This window comes from Nycticebus coucang, chromosome 14, assembly GCF_027406575.1.
Source record: "Nycticebus coucang isolate mNycCou1 chromosome 14, mNycCou1.pri, whole genome shotgun sequence".
NCBI lineage: Eukaryota > Metazoa > Chordata > Mammalia > Primates > Lorisidae > Nycticebus > Nycticebus coucang.
Genome location: NC_069793.1, coordinates 69,065,184 through 69,087,206, shown reverse-complemented (window position 1 = coordinate 69,087,206; position 22,023 = coordinate 69,065,184). Strand labels below are relative to the sequence as shown.

Below are 22,023 nucleotides of genomic sequence, written 5' to 3'. Positions count from 1 at the left end.
CAACTATATATATAAAAAAAAAAATCCAATACTTATGTCATTAGAAGGAAGGAGAAAGAAAGGACTGAAAAAGTATTTGAAGAAATAATGGCAAAAATTTTGCCAAATTCAATACAAGACATAAATCTACATATCCAAGAAACTAGTAAAACCCAGCCAACATAAATCTTATCGAGAAAAAAAATCAATGAAACCAAAAGCTGGTTTTTGAAAAGGTAAATAACATTACTTGAACCTTAGCCAGGCTAACCAAGAAAAAAAGAAAAGAGACAGAAATTACTAATGGGAGGAAAAAGGAGAGATCACAACTGATCCCATAAATATTAAAAGAATAACCAAAGAATACTATAAGCCCAGCCCAGGTCTGCTAAACAAAGCAACTGCAACCAAAAATAGCCTGGTGTTGTGGCAGGTGCTTGTAATCCTAGCTACTTGGGAGACTGAGGCAAGAGAATCGCTTAAGCCCAAGAGTTTGGGGTTGCTGTGAGCAGTGACGCCATGGCACTCTACTAAGGGCGTCATAGTGAGACTCTGTCTCAAAAAAAAAACAATTGCCACAATTTTTTATTTTTATTTTATTTATTTATTTATTTATTTTTGCAGTTTTTGGCCAGGGCTGGGTTTGAACCCGTTACCTCCATCATATGGGGCCAGTGCCCTACCCCTTTGAGCCACAGGCGCTGCCCAAAGCTTTTTTTTTTTTTGCAGTTATGGCCGGGCCGGGCTTGAACCCCCTACCCACAGCATATGGGGCCGGCTCCCTACTACTTGAGCCACAGGCACCACCAACTGCCACAATTTTTTAAAGAGGCATGTTCTATGTTGCCCAGATTAGACTTACACCCTTAGGTCAAACTATCCTTCCACCTCTGCTCAATCTCCTGAATGCCCAAATATTTGAACTTAGAAGATGTGGACCAATTCCTTGAAAGATTATATACCCAAATTCACACTAGGAAAAATAGATAAAATGAATAGGCCTGTACCTATTATAGAAATTAAATCAACTATTAATAACCTCCTAATTACACACTTCCTGGGTAAAGGACATACCTATAACTTGGACTTTAATCTTATAAAAGCAAATCTATATAGCCTAACTGTATTAAACTGAAATTAAAAAAATAAAAATAAATAACCTCCCAAAACAGAAAGCACCAGGCTTTTTTGGTTTCACAGTGAATTCTACCAAAAAAATAATAAACAATACCGTTCATTAAAATCTCTTACAGATAGCAGAAGCAAATGGAACACTTCCTAACTCATTCTGTGAGGCCAGCATCATCCTAACACCAAAACCAGTAAAAGGCATCACAAAATATTAGCAAATCAAATCCAATAATGCATACGAAGAATTATACACAATAGCCAAATGGAGTTTATTCCAGGTATGCAAGGTTGATTTAACATTCAGAATACAACCAATGTAATTCATCATATCAACAAGGTAGGTAAGAAGAATCAAAAGATCATATAAATAGATGCAGAAAAAGCAAGTGATAAAATCCAACACATATTCATGATAAATATTTTCAGCAAACTAGGAAAGAAGGGGAACTCTCTTAACTGGTAAAGAACACCTATCAAATAACCTACAGCTAACATTATACTTTCATGCTTTTCCTTTAAGTTTGAGAACAAGAATCCCCTTTCACCATGCCTATTCAAAATAGTTGTACCAGAAGTCCTAGCTAATGCAATAAGACAAGAAAAGGAAAGAAAAGCCATACAGAATGGGAGAGAAGAAATAAAATTTTACAGAGGATATGATTACCTACATAAAAAAAAAAAATCCCACCAAACTGACATAACTGTCCCTCCCAACACACGGGAAAAAAATCCCAGCTTTCTGAAGTAATAATTATAGCAAGATTGCCCAATATAAGTTTAACATTCCTAATATGCTTTCCTATGTAACAGCAATGAACAGTAGGAATTTAAAATAAAAAGTATAGCACTTTATATTAGCATAAAAATGAAATACTTAGGTACAAATCTAAACTACAAAAGTACAATGGAAGAAATAAAAAAAAAATCCAAATAAATGAAGAGATAGTCTATGTTCATGGATAGGAAGATATTATCAAGATGTTTTTTCCCAAGTTGATTGATATATTAACTGCATCTATTAAGTGCATACATCATAGAACCAACACACACTGTACCTACTAAGCAACCTCCCATCAACCACCTCTCTGCCACCCCGCAACCCCTCCAAATATACCAACACCATCTTGAAGAATAACAAAATCAGAGGACTGACAGTAAACAATGTTAAGACTTAAAATAAGGCTATATTAAGAACTCTTAAAATTCAACAGTAAGAAAACCAATAGCCCAATTTTAAAAAGTAGATAAAAAAGACAAATGTATCAATGAAACCCAGTAGACAACTCAGAAACAGACCCACATAAATACATTCAAATGATCTCTGACATAGGAACAAAGGCAATTCAATAGAGGAAGAAGGAATGAAGGTGTAAAGGAAGTGAGGATGGAAGGGAGTGAAGGAGGAAGAACCTTATACTTTTCACATAAACTAATTTAAAATGGATCATAGACCTAAATAAGAAATTAAAAACTATACAACTTCTATATGATAACGTAAGAGAAAATCTAGATGACGAGACTGGGTTTGGAGATGACTTTTTAGATACAACACCAAAAGCAAAATACAGGAAAGAAAAAATTGATAACTTGGACTTCATAATATATAAAGAAAGAACTCTTAAAACTCAACAATAAGAAAACAAACAGACCAATTAAAAAAATACAACAAAGACCTGAACATGTACCTCACCAAAGAAGATACATAGGTGGCAAAAAAAAGTATATGAGAATATTCCCAACACCGTATGTCATCAGGGAATTGCAAATTAAGACAACAATGAGCTATAACTACATGCCTATTAGAATTAATAAAATCCAAAACTTTGATGAAACCAAATGCTATCAAGGATAAGAACTCTCATTCATTGCTAGTAGGAATTCCAAATGATACAGACACTTTGGAAGATAGTCTGGCAGTTTCTTAGAAAGCTAAATATAGGTTTACTATACAATCCAGGCATCATGCTCTTATTTTTTATTTTGTTTTTGTTTCTTGAAACAGAGTTTCACCTGGGCTGTAATACAGTGGCAGGATCACAGCTCACACATCTAACTCCTGCTTCAGTCTTCTGAGTAGTGAGGTGTGCACTGCACTACCAAGTCCCACTGATTAAAAAAAATTTTTTTTTCTTTTTTAGTAGAGGAGAGGTTTCATTATGTTGCCCAGGTTGGTCCAAACACCTAAGCTCAAATGATCCCCCCCTACCTCAGCTTCCCAAAGTTTTGGGATTACACATGGGTGCCACTGCCTGACCCAGCAATCACATTCTTAGATATTAACCTGGAAGAGATGAAACTTATGTCTACACCAAAACCAACTCAAGAATGTCTATAGCAACTTTATTTATAATTGCCAAAACTTGGAAGCAACCAAGATATACTTCAATAGGCCAACATAAACAAACTGTGGGACATATACAGTGTAGCATGACCGAGTGATATAATGAAATATGTTTGTCAACCTAGGAAAAAATGCATATTGCTAAGTGAAAGAAGCTGGTGTAAAGGCTACATATTTTATGATTCCTATTGTGTGACATTCTGGAAAAGAAAAAAACTATGAAGATAGTAAAAAGATCAATAGTTGCCAGGGTTTTTTTTTTTTTTTTTTTTTTTATTGAGCATCAATATTTATTACATTTTTTTTTGTTGTTTTTATTGTTGGGGATTCATTGAGGGTACAATAAGCCAGTTACACTGATTGCAATTGTTAGGTAAAGTCCCTCTTGCAATCAGTTGCCAGGGTTTAACAGGGAGAAAGAAAGGGATGAATAGGTGGAGTACAGGGCAATGAAATTATTCTGTATGATGCTGTAATGGTGGATACATGACATAATGTATTTATCAAAACTCATTAAAGTATACAACACAATGAGTAAATCCTAAAGTAAACTATGACCTTTAGTTAATAATAAATTAATATTACATCACCAATTGTAATAAATGTACCATGCTTGTACAAGATGTTAATAATGGAACAAATTGGAGGTGGGGACAGGGTATACGAGAACTCTGTAATTTCTGTACAATTTTTTTTATTAGCCTAAAACTTCCCTTAAAAAGAAAGTCATTATTTTTATACTTATTTTTAAAAAGTCGTAGAACTATACATTTAGAAAGTCAATTTTACTGAGTGTTGATTTAATAAAACAAAATCCTTGACACATTCTACCAGCAGAGATACAAATAAATTTGTTAAATAAGTTTGTTAACTTATTTTTCCATAAAAATATTTCCTATGTAAACCTTTATCAAACACGGTTTAAACATTACTCAGACTCCTGTTTTTTTTTCAAATGCTTTGTTGGAATTTGCCTACAGATGCTAATATGAAATCCTTTCCCCATAACAAATACACACACGCACAAATATATACACACACATGCATACATATACATATATATGCCTGAACATTTATGCATACACACACAATTACAGCACTATGAATGTACGTGCCCTTTTTTCCTGGTCTACTTTGTCAAATGGTGTCAGTAAAATCTTAACCAAATGGTAATTTGGCTATATCTAGCAAATTCTTGTGTCCTTTCTAAAGTATTTAATAGTTAGCTAAAATTATAATAAAAACTCCATTCATTAAGTTAATTAAATAGGCTACTAAGACCTGGAATAAGCTGGTAGAGAAGGGAAAAGTATCCTGATATGATTCACAGACAATGAGGCCGCCTGGGAACTCAGTGAAATGTATCATGGTATGGCCTTGTTGAAGCAAGGAGCATAAAAAATGATTTTGGCAGTTTTGTTAAAAGTATGTCACAGCAATCATTTTTCACCCAAAATGTTTTCTTACTCATCCCTGAGGTACTGATTCTAAACAGATGGCATAATCAACTGTAAGAGACATTTAAGCCAAGAAAATAAGCAGAAAACCTTATTTTCAATCAGTTATATTTGGTTTGAAAAGTCCATGAAATATGCCTTTATAACAATGGTCCTAAACAATTTTTCTGAACAAAGCAAATATTTATAAAGGACCTACTATGTGCTTCTATGAATTTAGGTCTACTTAAGACAAAAGCCATTTTGGCCTGCCAATCTACTGTAAAAATAAAGAAAAAAAGACAATGAGGGGCAGGCACAGTGGCTCACACCTATAATCCTAGCACTTTGGGAGAATGAAGTGGGAGGATCACTTGAGGTCAGGAGTTCTAGACCAGTCTGGGTAACATAGTGAGACCCTATCTCTACAACAAATATAAGAAAGATGAGCCGGATGTGGTGGCACGTACTTATAGTTCCAGCTGCCTGGGAGGCTGAGCCAGGAGAATCATTTGAGCCCAGGAGTTGGAGGCTGCAGTGAGCTATAATCAAGCCACCACACACTGCAGCCTCAGTGACAGAGACCCTATCTCTTAAGAAACAAACAAACAAAAAAGTCAATGAGGTTCTAAAATACAGAAGCAATTAAGTGTCCATCAACAGCTGAATGGATAAACAAATATAGTATGTATGTACATAAAATGAAATATTGTTCAGCCTTAAAAAGGAAGGAATTTCTGTCATATAACAGGGATAAACTTTGAGGACACTGTGTTAAATGTGATAAGCCTGTCATAAAAGACATATATACTGCATGATTCCACTTAAACAAGGTGATAGAGTACAGTAATCAAAATCATAGAGACAGAAAGTAGAATCGTGGCTGCCAGGGCCTGGAATATTAGGGAATGGGGGGGTTAGTGTTTAATGGGTATAGAGTTTCAGTTTTATAAGATGAAAAGAGCTTTGGACAGGGGGATGTAATGGTTACACAACATTATGAATATATTAATACCACTGAATTACACATTTAAAAATTGAGATCATAAATCTTACATGTATTTTACAATTATAAAAATTAGAAAAAAATACAATGAGGTTGCTTATTATGAAAGAAAAAGGAACCAAAAAAAAAAAAATAGTTTGGGTTTCCTTTAGTGATAAAATAGTGTGATCAAGAATCCCACAGTGTTCTAATATCACTGAGAAAAAAAAAGGTAAAGTCTTAAGAAGCAATCTGTTTCCACCAAGAGTTAGGTGTTTAATTTCCATAACTTGAATTTTCTCACAAAATATGTAAATTAAATTCCACCCAGCAGAGAGAAGACAATGGGGGGTGGGGAATTAGTCTTCAGAGAAGACAGGGATGTGCCTGGCTAGAGAGTTAATACACATTCAAATGAGGATATATTTTCTAGATTCAAAGCACTAAGGAGACAAGTTAATTTAAATGGTAAGCTAATACAAGAAGGCATGTACATAATGTTTGTATTATGGCCATGCATGAAAAACATTCCTTTATAGAATATACCAAGTAATTCAAAACCAAGCTTGTTGGCTCTAATTTCTAATGAGTGAACAAACCCTGTGTATGTGGGATCTATTTCTCCTTTCTTTCTAAGTGTCAAAGGTAAGTTGCACAAAGATCTTAATGTCCCATAAGTATATTCTAATAGATTTCTATATTCTACTTATCTGTTTACTCCAAGTAGAGTTAATGTTACATCTGAATCTCCAATGGATCACTGGTTTTATTTTTTTTTGGGGGGGGGGGGTTGCAGTTTTTGGCTGGAGTCAGATTTGAACCCACCACCCCTGGCATTTGGGGCCAGCGCTGCTTTCTAATGGATCACTGTTAATTTAAATTACAGTGTTTTTATACAACACTGTATCTGAACTGAAAATTGCAGATACAGTCATCACAGATACACACATTCCTACTTATGAGTGTTTACAAAAAAATCATGAAAAATGCTAAACATTCATTTCAGAATGTTATACTTATCTACAAATGACATATCACAGGGTGAACATATCAAATCCAAAAATCTGAAATCTGAAATGCTCCAAAATTCAAAACTTTTTGAGTACCAACATGACACTCAAAGGAAATGCTCATTGGAGCGTTTTGGATTTCAGATTTTTGGATTAGGGATGCTTAACCAGTAAAGGAAGTAAGTATCTTCTAATAGACCATTGGAGCAAAAAAGTCTTTGGTATAAAAGTTCTTAAAGTACAGTCCCAGAAAATGTAAGGGTTCCTAAGACCTTTTCAGTCTGTGAGATAAAAAATACGATCATAATACTAACCTGTTACATTTCTCACTTCACTCTCATTTTCTCCTACCAGATTTACTACATTGCCACAATTACCACAAAAGCACATGTGAGAATTCAGGTAGACAATAGCTCTTACTAAGCTAAAATCTAGCTTAATAGAAATTAAATTCACAAAAATTTAAAACGATACAACTCTAAATTTTGTTTAGAAAAATGGCTCAGCACCTGTAGCTCAGCAGCTAGGGTGCCAGCCACGTAAACTAGAGATGGTGGGTTCGAATCCAGCCTGGGCCTGCCAAACAACTACAACCAAAAAATAGCTGGGCGTTGTGGTGGGCACCTGTAGTACTGAGGCAAGAGAATCTCTTAAGCCCAAGAGTTTGAGGTTGCTGTGAGCTGTGACGCAACTCTACCAGGGCAACATAATAAATATATATATATATATATATTTTTTTTTTTTCATAAAATACATCATTATGTCAACATGTAATGAATTTATTATTGGGACTTTAAAGTGAATTAGGAAATTAAATATCAATAGATATTCCCTAAATTCTTTAAATTATCACAATTTTTAAGACCATAAAGAAATGGAAAAACTTCACATTATGAGAAAAAAAGAAAAAAGTGTGAAGAGGTCTTGAGATTAAAAAGTGTGAAAATTGTGGCTTAGAGCATGATTTTGGGGCTTCGCCTATAGTACTTTTCTCTTCAAAACTGGAAATAAGGGCAGCGCCTGTGACTCAAAGGAGTAGGGTGCTGGCCCCATATGCCAGAGGTAGCGGGTTCAAACCCAGCCCCAGCCAAAAACTGCAAAAACAAAAAACAAAACAAAACAAAAAACTAGAAATAATTAATCTGAAAAAAAGGTTTTAGTTTTTTATTTTATTTCGTTGTTTTTAATTTTAAAAGTCATTCAAATTTACCAGTGGGGGTTGTATACCAACTTTAATGACACTAATTTTAATAAGTTCTGATGATCCACTACCATTGAACCAGCCTGAAAAAAAGTTTTAGAACTATTGTAGCTGTACTAAAAATTAACGAATTTGCTTTTAAATGTCATTTATAAGTTGTTTCTATTGCATTTATACCTAGTCAATCACTCAGAAGAGGAAAAGATTTCCTTAGAAAATATTTCATCCAATCCATGAATTTCATAGACTCAATGGCAATATTAGGCCTGAAACCCAGGATTAGCTAGGAAGATACAGTAAAAAATACAAAACTAATCAATGTTAGACATATTTTGGAAGGGAGTCAGACAGTGGTACAAGCAACCAACACAGTGAATTTCCCCGCTTTCTGTTACATGGCCATGAGGGTGGCTACAAACAATAACAGAAAGCGAACTTTCAGGTCAGAAGAACCAAGGTAAAGAGGTCAAGCAATCTAGTGTGTCAGAATGGAGGAAATCAGACAATGAGCACCCCAAATTCTTTTAAAATTCAATCTAAGTCTCTTACTGACTCCTGCAAACCACATGCACAAGAAGAGGAGAAAGCCCAGCTAGTACCTAAGGATAAAAGAACCAAACTGAAATTTGAGTCAGTGTCCACTGCAGGTATCACAGTTTGATCCCAAATAAGTTAACTGCCTACTACAATAAAAACATCAAAATTCTTCAGAGCAAAGTAACAAAATCAAGAGATTCTACTTAAATTACATACACTATCTAGGATTCTTTTTTTTTTTTTTTTTAATTAAGTTGTTTTTTTTTTTTTTAATTTTCTTTATTGTTGCAGTTTGGCCAGTGTTGGGTTTGAACTCACCACCCTCAGCATATGGGGCCAGCACCCCACTCACTGAGCCACAGGCACTACCCACAATATCTAGGATTCTATGCAATATTACCCAGTATATAAACAGGCAGGAAAATGTGACTCATTCTCCAGAAATAGACAATCAACATATGACAACCCCATGATGATCCAGATGTTAGAACTACCAGACAAATATATTAAAGGCAAGATATTTATATCTTATAAATATGCTAAGTGTAAAAAGTAAAATATTCTCATAATAAATAAAAAGATATGAAATCAGCAAAGAACTAGAAAATATCAAAATGACCCAGGAAACTGCTAATTCTGGGCAAGATGGAATAGAAAAACAAAACAAAATAAAAACCAAAAATCTGTCCAACAAATTTTACCAGGCTACCATAATCCTAATACTAAAATCTCATACAGTAATAAAAACATTGCATCCCAATATCTCTTATAAACATAGGTGTAAAATTCCTTAAATTATTACAAGATCAAATCCAATAGAACACAAAAGAAATTATACATTATAATCAATTCAGGTTTATTCCAGAAATGCAATGTTAAACAACTGAAACTAAATCAAATTAGTTCACCTATTAAGAGAATAAAGAAAACCACAAGATCATTTCAACACATGTAGAAAAACTGTTTGACAAAATTCATTATCTATTCATGATAAAATAAAACTGTCAGAACCTAGGAATAAGAGGGAATTTCCTAAAACCAATAAAGGACGTTGCTTCCACTACATTTAATGGAGAAAGGGTAAATTGTTTCTCCTTAACATTAGGTATAATGTAAATATTCCAATTTTTACCACATTTTTCTATCTTGTACTGGGTGTCTAAGTCAGAAAAATTAAATAACGGGCATAAAACTGTCCAAATTTGCAGATATGATTATTTACACAGAAAATCGCCCCAATCTACAAAATAACCAATATAACTAATGTAAATATAACAAGATCGCAAATATATAAGACTAATAAATTAAAACTAATTATATTCATATTTACATAAAAAGGGAAAATAAAAATTCAAAAACAATTTCATTTGCAATAATGCCTCCACCACCCACAGTCCCATAAAACATTAGGGAATAACTCTAACAAAAGATGTCTAAAATCTCTATAGCAAAAGCTACAAGACCTTATTGACAAAATTAATGAAAAATCTAAATAAAAGAGATATACCCCACATTCATGGATTAGAGGACTCGATATTGTAAAGATGCCAATTTACACACATATATCTTCCAACCCCAAAATAAAAAAACAAAAATTGTAATTAAAAATGCGAGAAGAAATCTGAAATCACTTTACGTATATACCAGGACAGAGTGAATAAGTAAACAATTTACAGATAATGGGAGCCAAGTTTCTTACTCTCAGAAAAAGATAATACAAATAAACCAAGTGAGGGGGGAGGCTAGAATGAACCTCGTGATATTAGAATTGAAATTATTAGTCCGAATCTGTGTTTATTCTAATATAGGTAAAGATAGAAGTTACGACCCAGAGCAACAGGCACCTCCAGGGCCTAAAAGTAGTTACAACCCAGTAACTACTTTAGATCCAATTCCTAGATCTTATTTCTAAACACCATTATCCAATGAAAGCCACCCAGTGGCTGATTTCTGGGCTGGGATAAGAAAAAAACAAGATGAGCCTAAATCATATAGTGCCAGAGAGTAAGGAAGTGGTTTAAAAAACAAAAAAAAAAAAAAGAGAGACAAAAATAGAGACATAGACATTTAGAATTGAATAGAAAACCTGGAAATGAAACCAACAATTTACAGCCACCTAATTTTCTTTTTTTTTTTTTTTTTTTTTGTAGAGACAGAGTCTCACTGTACTGCCCTCGGGTAGAGTCCCTTGGCGTCACACGGCTCACAGCAACCTCTAACTCTTGGGCTTACGCGATTCTCTTGCCTCAGCCTCCCGAGCAGCTGGGACTACAGACGCCCGCCACAACGCCCGGCTATTTTTTTGTTGCAGTTTGGCCGGGGCTGGGTTTGAACCCACCACCCTCGGCATATGGGGCTGGCGCCCTACTCACTGAGCCACAGGCGCCGCCGCCACCTAATTTTCAATAAACCAAACAAGAGCATCCACTGGGGGAAACACTCCCTATTCTATAAATGGTGCTGGGAGAACTGGATATCCACATGTAAAAGACTGAAACTGGACCCGCACCTTTCTCCACTCACAAAAGTTGATTCGAGATGGATAAAGGACTTAAGTTTAAAGCATGAAATGATAAAAATCCTCAAAGAAAGAATGGGAAAAACACTGGAAGATACCAGCCTGGGGAAAGACTTTCTGAGGAAGACTGCCATGGCAATAGCAACAACAGCAATAATAAACAAATGGGACTTAATTAAACTGAAAAGCTCCTGTACAGCCAAGGAGACAACAACCAAAGCAAATAGACAACCTACTCGATGGGAAAGGATATTTGCATATTTTGAACCAGACAAAACTTAATAACCAGGATCTATTCAGAACTTCAATTAATCCACAAGAAAAATCCCATACGTCAATGGGGAAGAGAGATGAATAGAATCTTCTCTTAAGACAACAGATGAATGGCTACCAAGCACTTGAAAAAATGCTCATCATCCCTAATTATTACAGAAATGCAAAGTAAAACCACCCTGAGATATCATCTAACCCCAGTGAGAATGGCCTATACCACAAAATCTCAAAACGGCAGATGCCGGCGCGGATGTGGAGAGAAAGGAACACTTTTGCACTGCTGGTGGGACTGCAAACTAATACAACTCTTTTGAAAGGAAGTATGGAGAAACCTTACTCAACCTAGACCTCCTGTTTGATCCTGCAATTCCATTACTGGCATCTATCCAGAAGGAAAAAAAAAATTTATTATAAAGACACTTGTACTAGGCTGTTTATTGCAGCCCAATTTACAATCGCTAAAATGTGGAAACAGCCTAAATGTCCTTCAACCCAGGAATGGATTGGTAAGCTGTGGTATATGTATACCATGGAATATTATTCAGCCATCAAAAAAATGCAGATTTTGCAGCATTTGTACTAAACTGGATGGAGGTCGAACACATTATTCTTAGCCAAGCATCACAGGAATGGAGAAGTATGAATCCTATGCATTCAGCTTTGATATGAGGACAATTAATGACAGTTAATGACATGGTGGGGCATGGGGAAAGGGGAGACCAGACAGAGAAGGAAGGAGGGGGTGTGGGCAAGGAAAAGGGGGAAAAAAAAGAAAGAAAAGAAAATAAAATAGTGACTAATTCTCACATAAATTGGATTTAATTTTGACCGAAGTACATTATTTAAACATTAATTTTTAATTCAACTTGTTAATACCTTGTTTAGGATATTACATCCTCTTTTATAAGTGAAATATGTTTGTAATTTCCCCTTTATAATAATATATTTTCTCCAATTTTTTTTTTTTTTTTTTTGTAGAGACAGAGTTTTACTTTATCGCCCTCAATAGAGTGCCGTAGCCTCACACAGCTCACAGCAACCTCCAACTCCTGGGCTTAAGCGATTCTCTTGCCTCAGCCTTCCGAGTAGCTGGGACTAGAGGCGCCCACCACAACGCCCGGCTATTTTTTGGTTGCAGTTTGGCCGGGGCCGGGTTTGAACCCGCCACCCTCGGTATATGGGGCCGGCGCCTTACCGACTGAGCCACAGGTGCCGCCCTATTTTCTCCAATTTTAATATCAGGTGTATCCAGATTAAATAGAATGATTTTGAAGTTGTCTATAAGATTTGGTATGATCTGTTTTTTGAAATTATTTTTTACTTTTATTTATAAATATTAGTTGTCTATTTTTTGAGAGTTTTGGGGAAAAAAATATGAAGAAGTTAACTGATGACTCCATACTGAACCTCAGAGTCACAGCATTCTATAATAGACATACTCTTCTCTTATCTGACAATGTGAATGTTACTTTCTTTGCATTATTATTGCTTAATATTTCGATGCAGCAATCATCTGATTTCTTTTCTGAATGTATTTATTGTGTTCATTCTTTATGAGGTTTTCTAGTCCTTATCTTAAACATTGTTATTGTTATTAAATTCTAAGCCTTTTTAATTCTGTGAAGGCAAAAGTGGAAACCTAATAAACACATGTATATGTAAAAATAAATAAATAAATAAAATAAAAACTATAAATACAAAAAGAGAGAGAGAGATGGGGCCATACTAAAAGGACAGAAGAGCAAACTTGAAAGATCTCTCAATGGCCAAAGCCACAAGTCAAGCAAGAAAATAAATAATGTAGCACTGGATTATAACCCACAGTAGGAAACAAATCTATAATAAGTCTATTCTGGTAAATAAATGATTAAGTAAGGGAAGGGTCAAATCTTCCTCACAAAGAATTCCAAATAATGTATGCAGATACTCCCCCTTTCAGGAGGTAGAACTTAATTCCTTTCCTTTTGCCTACAGGCTGGACTTAGTAACTTGCTTTCAAAAAGTAGAGTACAGAAAGAGAACTTCATAGCAGAGAAATCTGGGAGATACTACCTTTATCAAATGATGATGGTTAACATCAACAGTGATTAGTCATTTGACTTGGAAGACACACTGACTGAATCCAATGTGGTATCTGGACTAAACACTGAAAGTAAAAAAAGCATTAGAACGCAGTCTAATCAAAAGAAAAACATCAGAGAAATCCTAATTGAGGAATATTCTATATAAAATACCTGTTAAGGTCATCAAAACAAGGAAAGTATGAGAAATTTTTGCAACCAAGAAGAGCCTACAGAAGCATGACTACTAAATATAGTATGGACTCTTGGATTGGATTCTGGAACAGAAAAGCTTTTACATTAGGTAAAAGCTAAGAAAATCTGAATAAAGCTTGAACTTTGGTAAATGATAATTTATCAATATAGGTTCATTAATTATAACAAATGTACTATACTAAGGTAAGATGTAAACAATAGGAGAAATTGGGTGTGGAGTATACAAAGTCCTTGTACTATCTTTGTGATAATTCTATCAATCTAACTGTTCTAAAATAACAGGTTTGTTCATTTAAAAAAAGACATTAGTGGAAACACTGGCAAAACCTGAATAAAGTCCATAGTTAATAATAATATATCAATGTTAACTTTTTGGTTTCAACCATGTACCATCATGGCAAATGTACTATGGTTATAGAAGATGTCAACATTAGGGAAAACTAGAAGAAAGGTATATGGGAACTCTGTGAATTATCTTATAAACTCTCATAAATCTAAGATAAAGAGATTTTTATTAAAGGGGTCAAAAATACTTTAATTGACATTTTTTAAAAGATACACATGTGATCCACAGGATATGAAAAGTGCTCATCATAAAAATGTTAATTGGGAACCAAAACAAGAAAACACTACATAACCATTACAATGGTTAAAATTAAAAAGACTGACCAAAAGAAATGAACAAATCTTTGAAAGATACAAGCTACCAAATTCAATCAAGAAGTAGATAACTTGAACAACCCTGTAAATATTAAAGAAATCAAATTTCTGGTTCAAAATCATCCCACAAAGAAAATTCCAGGCTAGATGTCTTCAAAAGTAAATCCAACCACACATTTAAGAAATAATTCCAGTTCTACATATATTCTACCAGAAAATAAAAAAGGAAGAAACACTTCCCCAAAGTAGGCTAAGACAAATACTATCCTGACAAAAACAAAGAGATGATAAGAAAACAAAACTAAAGGCCAATACTTTTTATGAATATATATGTATATATTATAAATCCTTTAAAAATTTGAACAGATTTACCATGCCTAAGAAGGCACTCCCCAGAAATGTAAAGTTGGGCTAACATTCAAAAAATCAACCAATGTATTTCACCATAATACCAGAAGAAAAGAAAAAATGCATACAATTATTTCAATGGTTAAAGGAGAGTCATTTGACAAAATCTGAAATATGCAAGTAAAAATTTGAGGTGACAAAAGCAGAAATTTCATAAGAAATATAATTACATGCCCCCCAAAATATTGAGTATTGATGGTGTGTGAGATATCCAATCTTTGAAACTCATCAAGTGTGAATTTCTTATAATAAAGTTAGTTACAATGTGGTAAAAGGTAATCTGATTTCTTTCAACATCAAATTTGCCTTTTCACTATATTTTTACTTGGACTAAAAATTAATTCTTACACTGTAGAATCTCCATAATTGACCACGTCCCTACACTGATGACCTACTTAACTTGACCTAATTTTCACAGACCAGGCATGTACCACATGTGTATGTCAATACTGTGAGGGCCCAGTTCTTATGTTGACCACATCCATATGCTGACCAGTTTGTTACAGTCCCTTCAGTGGTCAACTTACAGAGGTTCAACTATATATTGAAAATGCTTGGGTTAGAATATGACGGCCTTAGGCCAAATTGAAAAGGCAATGAGGAAAAAAGATAAACGAGCAAAGATTTCTAATATGCTACAGGTAAATCTTAAGGCGACTAACACATAGATGGCATTATTCCCTGAAAGAAAACAAGTAAACCAAACTCGCTATCTCTATTTGTGAATCGATCATGAGAAACTGATTCCCTTCTTCAAGCTTCATATTCCTTGCCTATTATAAGATGACATTATGTAGCCAGGTGTGGTGGCTCACCTCTAATCCTAGCACTCTTGGAGGCCTAAGTGGGAGAATTGCTTGAGATCAGAAGTTCAAGAGGAGCTTGAGCAAGGGCAAGACCCTGTCTCTATTTTAAAAAGTAGAAAAATTAGCTGGGTACTATGACACATGCCTACAGACCTCGATACTCAAGAGGCTAAGGCAGGAGAATAGCTTGAGCCCAGGAATTTGAGGTTACAATGAGCTATAATAGGGCGCCATGCACTCTAGACTAGGCAACAGGGCAAGACACTAGCTCAAAAAAAGGAGGGAGGAGACATTACGTTAGACTCATTCATAAATTCAACAAATATTTATTATTTAACATTTACTATGTGTCAAACACTATTCCAGATGCTGAAGCTACAGCAATTAAAAAAATGGGCAAAAATCCCTCTGATTATAGAGTTTAGAGAAACAGAAAAATACAATATACTCCATATATCATAAATACCCTGTTTCCCTGAAAATAAGACCATGTCTTATTTTAAGGTGTGCTCCCAAAGATGCGCTAGGTCTTATTTTCAGGGGACGTCTTATCTTTCCTGTAAGAAGGTCTTATTTTCGGAGGATGTCTTATTTTTGGGGAAACAGGGTAGCAATAAATACTAAGAGAAAAATAAAGCTAGAAAGGAGACAGAATGTATTGAAAGGATGGTGCAGCATTAAATGGGGTTAGATGATTTCTACATTCATATTCAGTTCAAAAATCTAATAATCTACGAAGTAGACTAGGCAGAATAAAAACATGAAATGAACCTCTGAACTTGACCTCTTTAAACTCATACATTCTGGGGCAGTGCCTGTGCTCAGTGAGTAGGGCACCGGTCCCATATACTGAGGGTAGCAGGTTCAAACCCAGCCCCATCCAAAATGCAACAACAAAAAAATAGCCAGGTCTTGTGGAGGGCACCTGTAGTCCCAGTGACTTGGGAAGCTGAGGCAAGAGAATTGCCTAAGCCCAAGAGCTGGAGGTTGCTGTGATCTGTGATGCCACAGCACTCTACCAAGGGCGACAAAATGAGACTCTGTCTCATTTAAAAACAAAAAAACCTCATATATTCTATCACCTTGTTGTTTATGTTCCCACTTCTATTTTTAAAAAAACAAGAATTAAAAAAATACATTTTGCCATACTGAAATAAAGCACATGTTGTTATTTAATAAAACAATTTCCCAGTCTTGCTCTGGGAGAAGAAAATTAAAAAACAAATAAAGCCCAGCAATTTCTCCTCAAAGGCTCTAAACATTTATCAGTTTTGTATATCACAAAGAGGATTAAAATTAGCTATTTTTTCTCCCTCTGCAATATATTTATGGTCTGGAATTTGGTCCTTTCTTGCAACTGAATTACAATGAAAGGCTTATTTAACAGTGTCTCAAAAATTAAAGATCTTTCTATAGACAAGGAAAGTAATATAAATAATAAGAACACTGTAGTTATTGTGGCTACCATATTTTGTGTGTCTGCTATGTGCCAGGTATAGTATTAGCTATTTTATAGATTAGTTTGAACTATATGAAGTTGTCATTTATTAATTGAATTGCTACTAGTTCTTCTATTATATTTTTAGCATAATTCTTTTTTTTATCATATTTTGAATTAGTCTTTTTTTTATTAACTCATAGGCTATGTACATCAATGCAATCATGGGGTACAATGTGCTGGGTTTATATACAATCAGAAATATTTTCATCAAACTAATTAACATAGCCTTCACAGCATTTTCCTAGTTATTGTGTTAAAACATTTATATTCTACATTTAGTAAATTTCACATGTACCCTTGCAATAGTTCTTCTATTATATTATTATCTTCGTAACAAGGAGCTTTGGTTTGGGGAGATGAAAGCCTTCTACCAAGCTGATAGCAGCACAAATGACAACAGGAAGATGCTGCTTACCTGTAATAATGAATCCGGCCAAATAAATACTTAGAAAATGTTATCTACAACTTAAAGATTTGAAATATACATATACATACACACACACACACACACACACACACACACACATATGTATGTTTTGTTTGGGGTTTTTTTGGAGACAGAGTCTTACTCTGTCACCCTTGGTCAAGTGCCCTGGGGTCAGAATTCACAGCAACTTCAAACTCTTGGGCTTAAGCAATCCTCTTGCCTTAGCCTCCCAGTTGGGACTATCAGCATGTGCAACCATGCCTGGCTAGTTTTGTTTCTGTTGTATTTTTCTATTTTTAGTAGAGACAGGGTCTCATACTTGCTTAGGTTGGTCTCAAACTCCTAAGCTCAAGCAATCCACCTGCCTCAGTCTCCCAGAGTGCTAGATTATGACCCACCCCTCCAGTCAAAATTTGATTTTTAAATATTGTAATTCATAGAACAAATTTCATCTGAAGCCATTCATAGCCATGTGGCTTTAAGAAAAGCTAAATTTATTAGCCATTATTCTGTTTATGAAAACAGAATCTTTATTCTAAAATAGATACTTTTCTTTTCCTTTACTATACTTTCTTTATACTCTACTAGGAAGAGTATAAAACAACCCAAATTATACTAATCTGTTTTATCTGTCCGTTTAAGTTGTGATTTCTATTTCTTTAGAAAAGCCTCTTTAAAAGAGAGTATTTCCCAAAAGAGAACACTGTCCACAAACCAGCCTATTAAGCTCCAATCCTAACAATTATAATATCACATTCATCTTCTGAAAGTAGATTAGACACTATAGTTTAGTATTTTGTTCCTGGCAGCTATTTTTCATTCACTATAAGGGTCATATTTCAAGTTCACATTTATAATACATTAATCAAGTAGCTTTTTCATTATCTTCTAAGAAATTGTATATAATCTAAAGTTTCATCCAGCAGAATAAGCCAGGCACTTTGTATGTAACATTATTAGCAGATGGGAAAGTGTATTCCCAACACTTAAATGGCAACAGAAGTCTCAGTGAAACATCAAGAAAATAATAATAACTACCTAAAGTTTTTTTGAAAAATATTAATCCTAGAAGAATATGATACTCCCTTTTAGAAAACAAGAAGAGTAACAGGTAAATACATAAAAACCTACCAGCTCATTGCTTGTAGATGTGAGTCTTAATTTTTCTTCAATTTCTTTTCCAATTTTCTGAACAGTTACCTGAGTCTGTTTAATTGCACACTGGGCTCTATGAAGCCTAGAAATATAAATTATAAAAAAATGTGAGTTAACTGTAAACACAGAGCCACAGATATAAATGACAAACCTCCCAGGATAAACAAAACTAACACTGAACCCAACTGATTGCTTCTCAATTCTGTTTACAATGAAATAAAAGTGGGTTACAATAAATCCTAAAACAATAAAACTCTAAAATATCTTTTCTATTCCTGCCTATGTGCTTCTGATGTATTGAGAGCTAGGATGAAGAACTCACAAGAGTCAGAAGTCAGCATAAAATAATATGGGGCTCAGCGTCCGTAGCTCAGTGGTTAGGGTGCTAGCCACCTGCACTGGGGCTGGTGGGTTCGGACCCAGCCCGGGCCTGCTAAACAACAATGACGGCAACAACAAAAAAATTGCCAGGAGTTGTGGCAGGTGCTTGTAGTCCCAGCTACTTGGGAGGCTGAAGCAAGAGAATCGCTTAAGTCCAACAGTTTGAGGTTGCTGTGAGCTGTGATGTCACAGTACTCTATGAGGGCGACATAGTGAGACTCTGTATCAAAAAAAAAAGAAAGAAAAGAATATGGTCAAATCCTATCATTTTATAAATGTGGAAACTGAGACCCAGAGAAATTAAGTGGATGGCTGAAGTCACCGAGGGAGTATCACTACTACCAAGGCTAACTAGTACTGCTTGATATCCATAAGGAAGAAAGAATTCAGAATCATCTCATAACAAGGTTGAATCAAAGCAGCCAGCACTCGGAAACAGATAAGAAAACAACCAAAAGACAACAGAAAGCAAATAGGAAGATTTAAATACTGGGCCAGAGTCTAAATAGCATCTACATTCTCAGTAAGGTTTCTTTTAAGAAACACTGAAAAAATTAAGAGCTATTGTCTTCTTTGATTTACTTATGGCTTTGTGGGACTTTTTTCTGTTTTTGGTTTGGTTTTCTTTGGGGGGAAATATATTTCTTATACTTTTCATATCGGCTCAGTCGGTAGGGCGCCGGCCCCATATACCGAGGGTGGCGGGTTCAAACCCGCCCCGGCCAACTGCAACCAAAAAATAGCCGGGTGTTGTGGCGGGCGCCTGTAGTCCCAGCTACTCGGGAGGCTGAAGCAAGAGAATCGCTTAAGCCCAGGAGTTGGAGGTTGCTGTGAGCTGTGTGAGGCCACGGCACTCTACCGAGGGCCATAAAGTGAGACTCTGTCTCTACAAAAAAAAAAAAAAAAAAAATAGTCAAACTGTCTTTATTTGCAGATGACATGATTGTCATGTAGAAAATCATTAGGAAGCTACAAAACAACTACTAGTATTAGTAAGTAAATTTAGCAAGGTCACAGGAAATAGGGTCAAGATACCCCCCAAAACAATTATATTTCTATATATAGGCATATCTCATTTTATTGTACTTTGCAGTGTTTCTCAGATACTGTGTTTTTTGTATAGATTGAAGGTTTATAGCAACTCTGCACTGAGAAAGTCTATCAGTGCTATTTTTCTAATAGAATGTGCTCGCTTCATGTTTCAGAGTCACATTTTGGTGATCCCTGCAGTATTTCAAATTTTCCATTATTATTATATCTGTTATGGTGATCTTTGATCTTTGATATTACTATTTAACTGTTTGGGGATACTACAAACTGTACCTATATAAGATGGTGAGGTTGATTGATAAATGTTGCATGTGTTTGCAAATGTTCTGACTACGCTGCTGACTGGCTGTTTCCCCATCTCTCTCTTTGTTTGGCTTCACGTTTTCTGAGATACAACATTACTGAAATTAAGGCAATTACCCAGTTGCTGGGAATTCCAACAAACCAAACACGTGCATTGCATGGGAATATTGCACACTTCCTGGGTGAAGAGCACAACTAGAACCTGGACTTCAACCATACAAAAAGCAAACTTTGTAACCTAATCACATATACCCCCGTAATAATCTGAAATTTAAAAATAGAAATTAGGGCAATTAATAACCCTAAAATGACCTCTAAGTGTTCAAGTGAAAGAAAGACTCCTATGTCTGTAACTTTGAAACAAAAGCTAGAAATTATTTAGTGAGAGTCATGTTGAATGCCAGATAAACTAAAAGCTAGATCTCTTGCACCAATTAGATAAATTGTTAGTGCAAAGGAAAAGTTCTTGAAGGAAATGAAAAGTGTAACTCCAGTGAACAAATGAATGTTAAGATAGCAAAACAGCCTTATCAGTGTTGTGAGAAAGTTTTAGTGGTCTGGACTGATCCAAACAGCCAGAATATTCCCTTATGCCAAAGCCTAATCCAGAGGAAGGCTCTAACTCTCTTTAATTATATGAAGGTGAGGAAGCTCCAAAAGAAAAGCTGAAAGCTAGGAGGAGTTAGTTCATGAGGTTTAAGGAAAGAACCTATGTTCAAAACATAAAGATGCAAGATAAAGCAGTAACTGCTGATGTAGAAGCTTTAGCAAGTTATGCAGAAGATCTAGCTAAGATCATTCATGAAGGTGGCTATACTTATAACAAATTTTCAATGTATACGAAACAGACTTTTACTGGAAGATGTTATCTGGGACTTTCATAGCTAGAGAGGAAAAGTCAATACCTGGCTTCAAAGCTTCAAAGGACAGGCTGACTCTCTTGTTAGGGGCTGACATTAAGTTGAAGCCAAGGCTCATTTATTATTCTGAAAATCCTCGATCTCTTAAGAATTTTGCTAAATCTATTCTGCCTATGCTCTATAAATGAAACAAAGTCTGGATGACAACTCATCTGATTACAGCATGATTTCCTGCATATTTTAAGTCCCTTACTCCTCAGAAAAAAAGATTCCTTTCAAAATACTGCTGCTCATTGACAATTTTTTTTTTGTCATGTCTTTTTTTGGGGGGAGGATTCACTGAGGGTACAAGAAACCAGGTTACACTGATTGCATTTGTTAGGTAAAGTCCCTCTCACAACTATGTCTTGCCCACAAAAGGTGTATCACATACCAAGACCCCACACCGCTCCCTCCTTCCCTCTCTCTGGCTCATTGACAATTTATCTGGTCACCCAAGAGCTCCAATAGAGATAGATGTACAGGAGATTAACATTGCTTTCACGCCTACTAATACAACATTCATTCTGCAGCCAATGATTAAGAAGTAATTCCAACTTTCAAGTCTTATTATTTAAGAAACACATTTTATAAATTATAGTTTGTAAGATTATAGCTACCACAAATAGTGATTCCCCTGAATCACTGGGCGAATCACTTGGAAAAATCGATTGATAGCCTTCTGGAAAGGATTCACTATTTTACATAGCACTCAGAACACTTGTGATTCAGGGAAGGAGGTCAAA

At 35.1% G+C, this 22,023-nt stretch overlaps 1 protein-coding gene across 2 annotated transcripts in view; it reads right to left on the bottom strand.

Moving 5' to 3' along the window:
• The window catches only part of UVRAG (UV radiation resistance associated), a 381,997-nt gene that overhangs the window by 189,535 nt on the left and 170,439 nt on the right, over window positions 1-22,023 (bottom strand). For both annotated transcript variants that reach the window (XM_053561187.1, XM_053561188.1), the window contains one exon: window positions 18,621-18,726. In XM_053561187.1, the coding sequence (XP_053417162.1) occupies window positions 18,621-18,726 (106 nt within the window). The remainder of the gene's footprint in view (window positions 1-18,620; window positions 18,727-22,023) is intronic.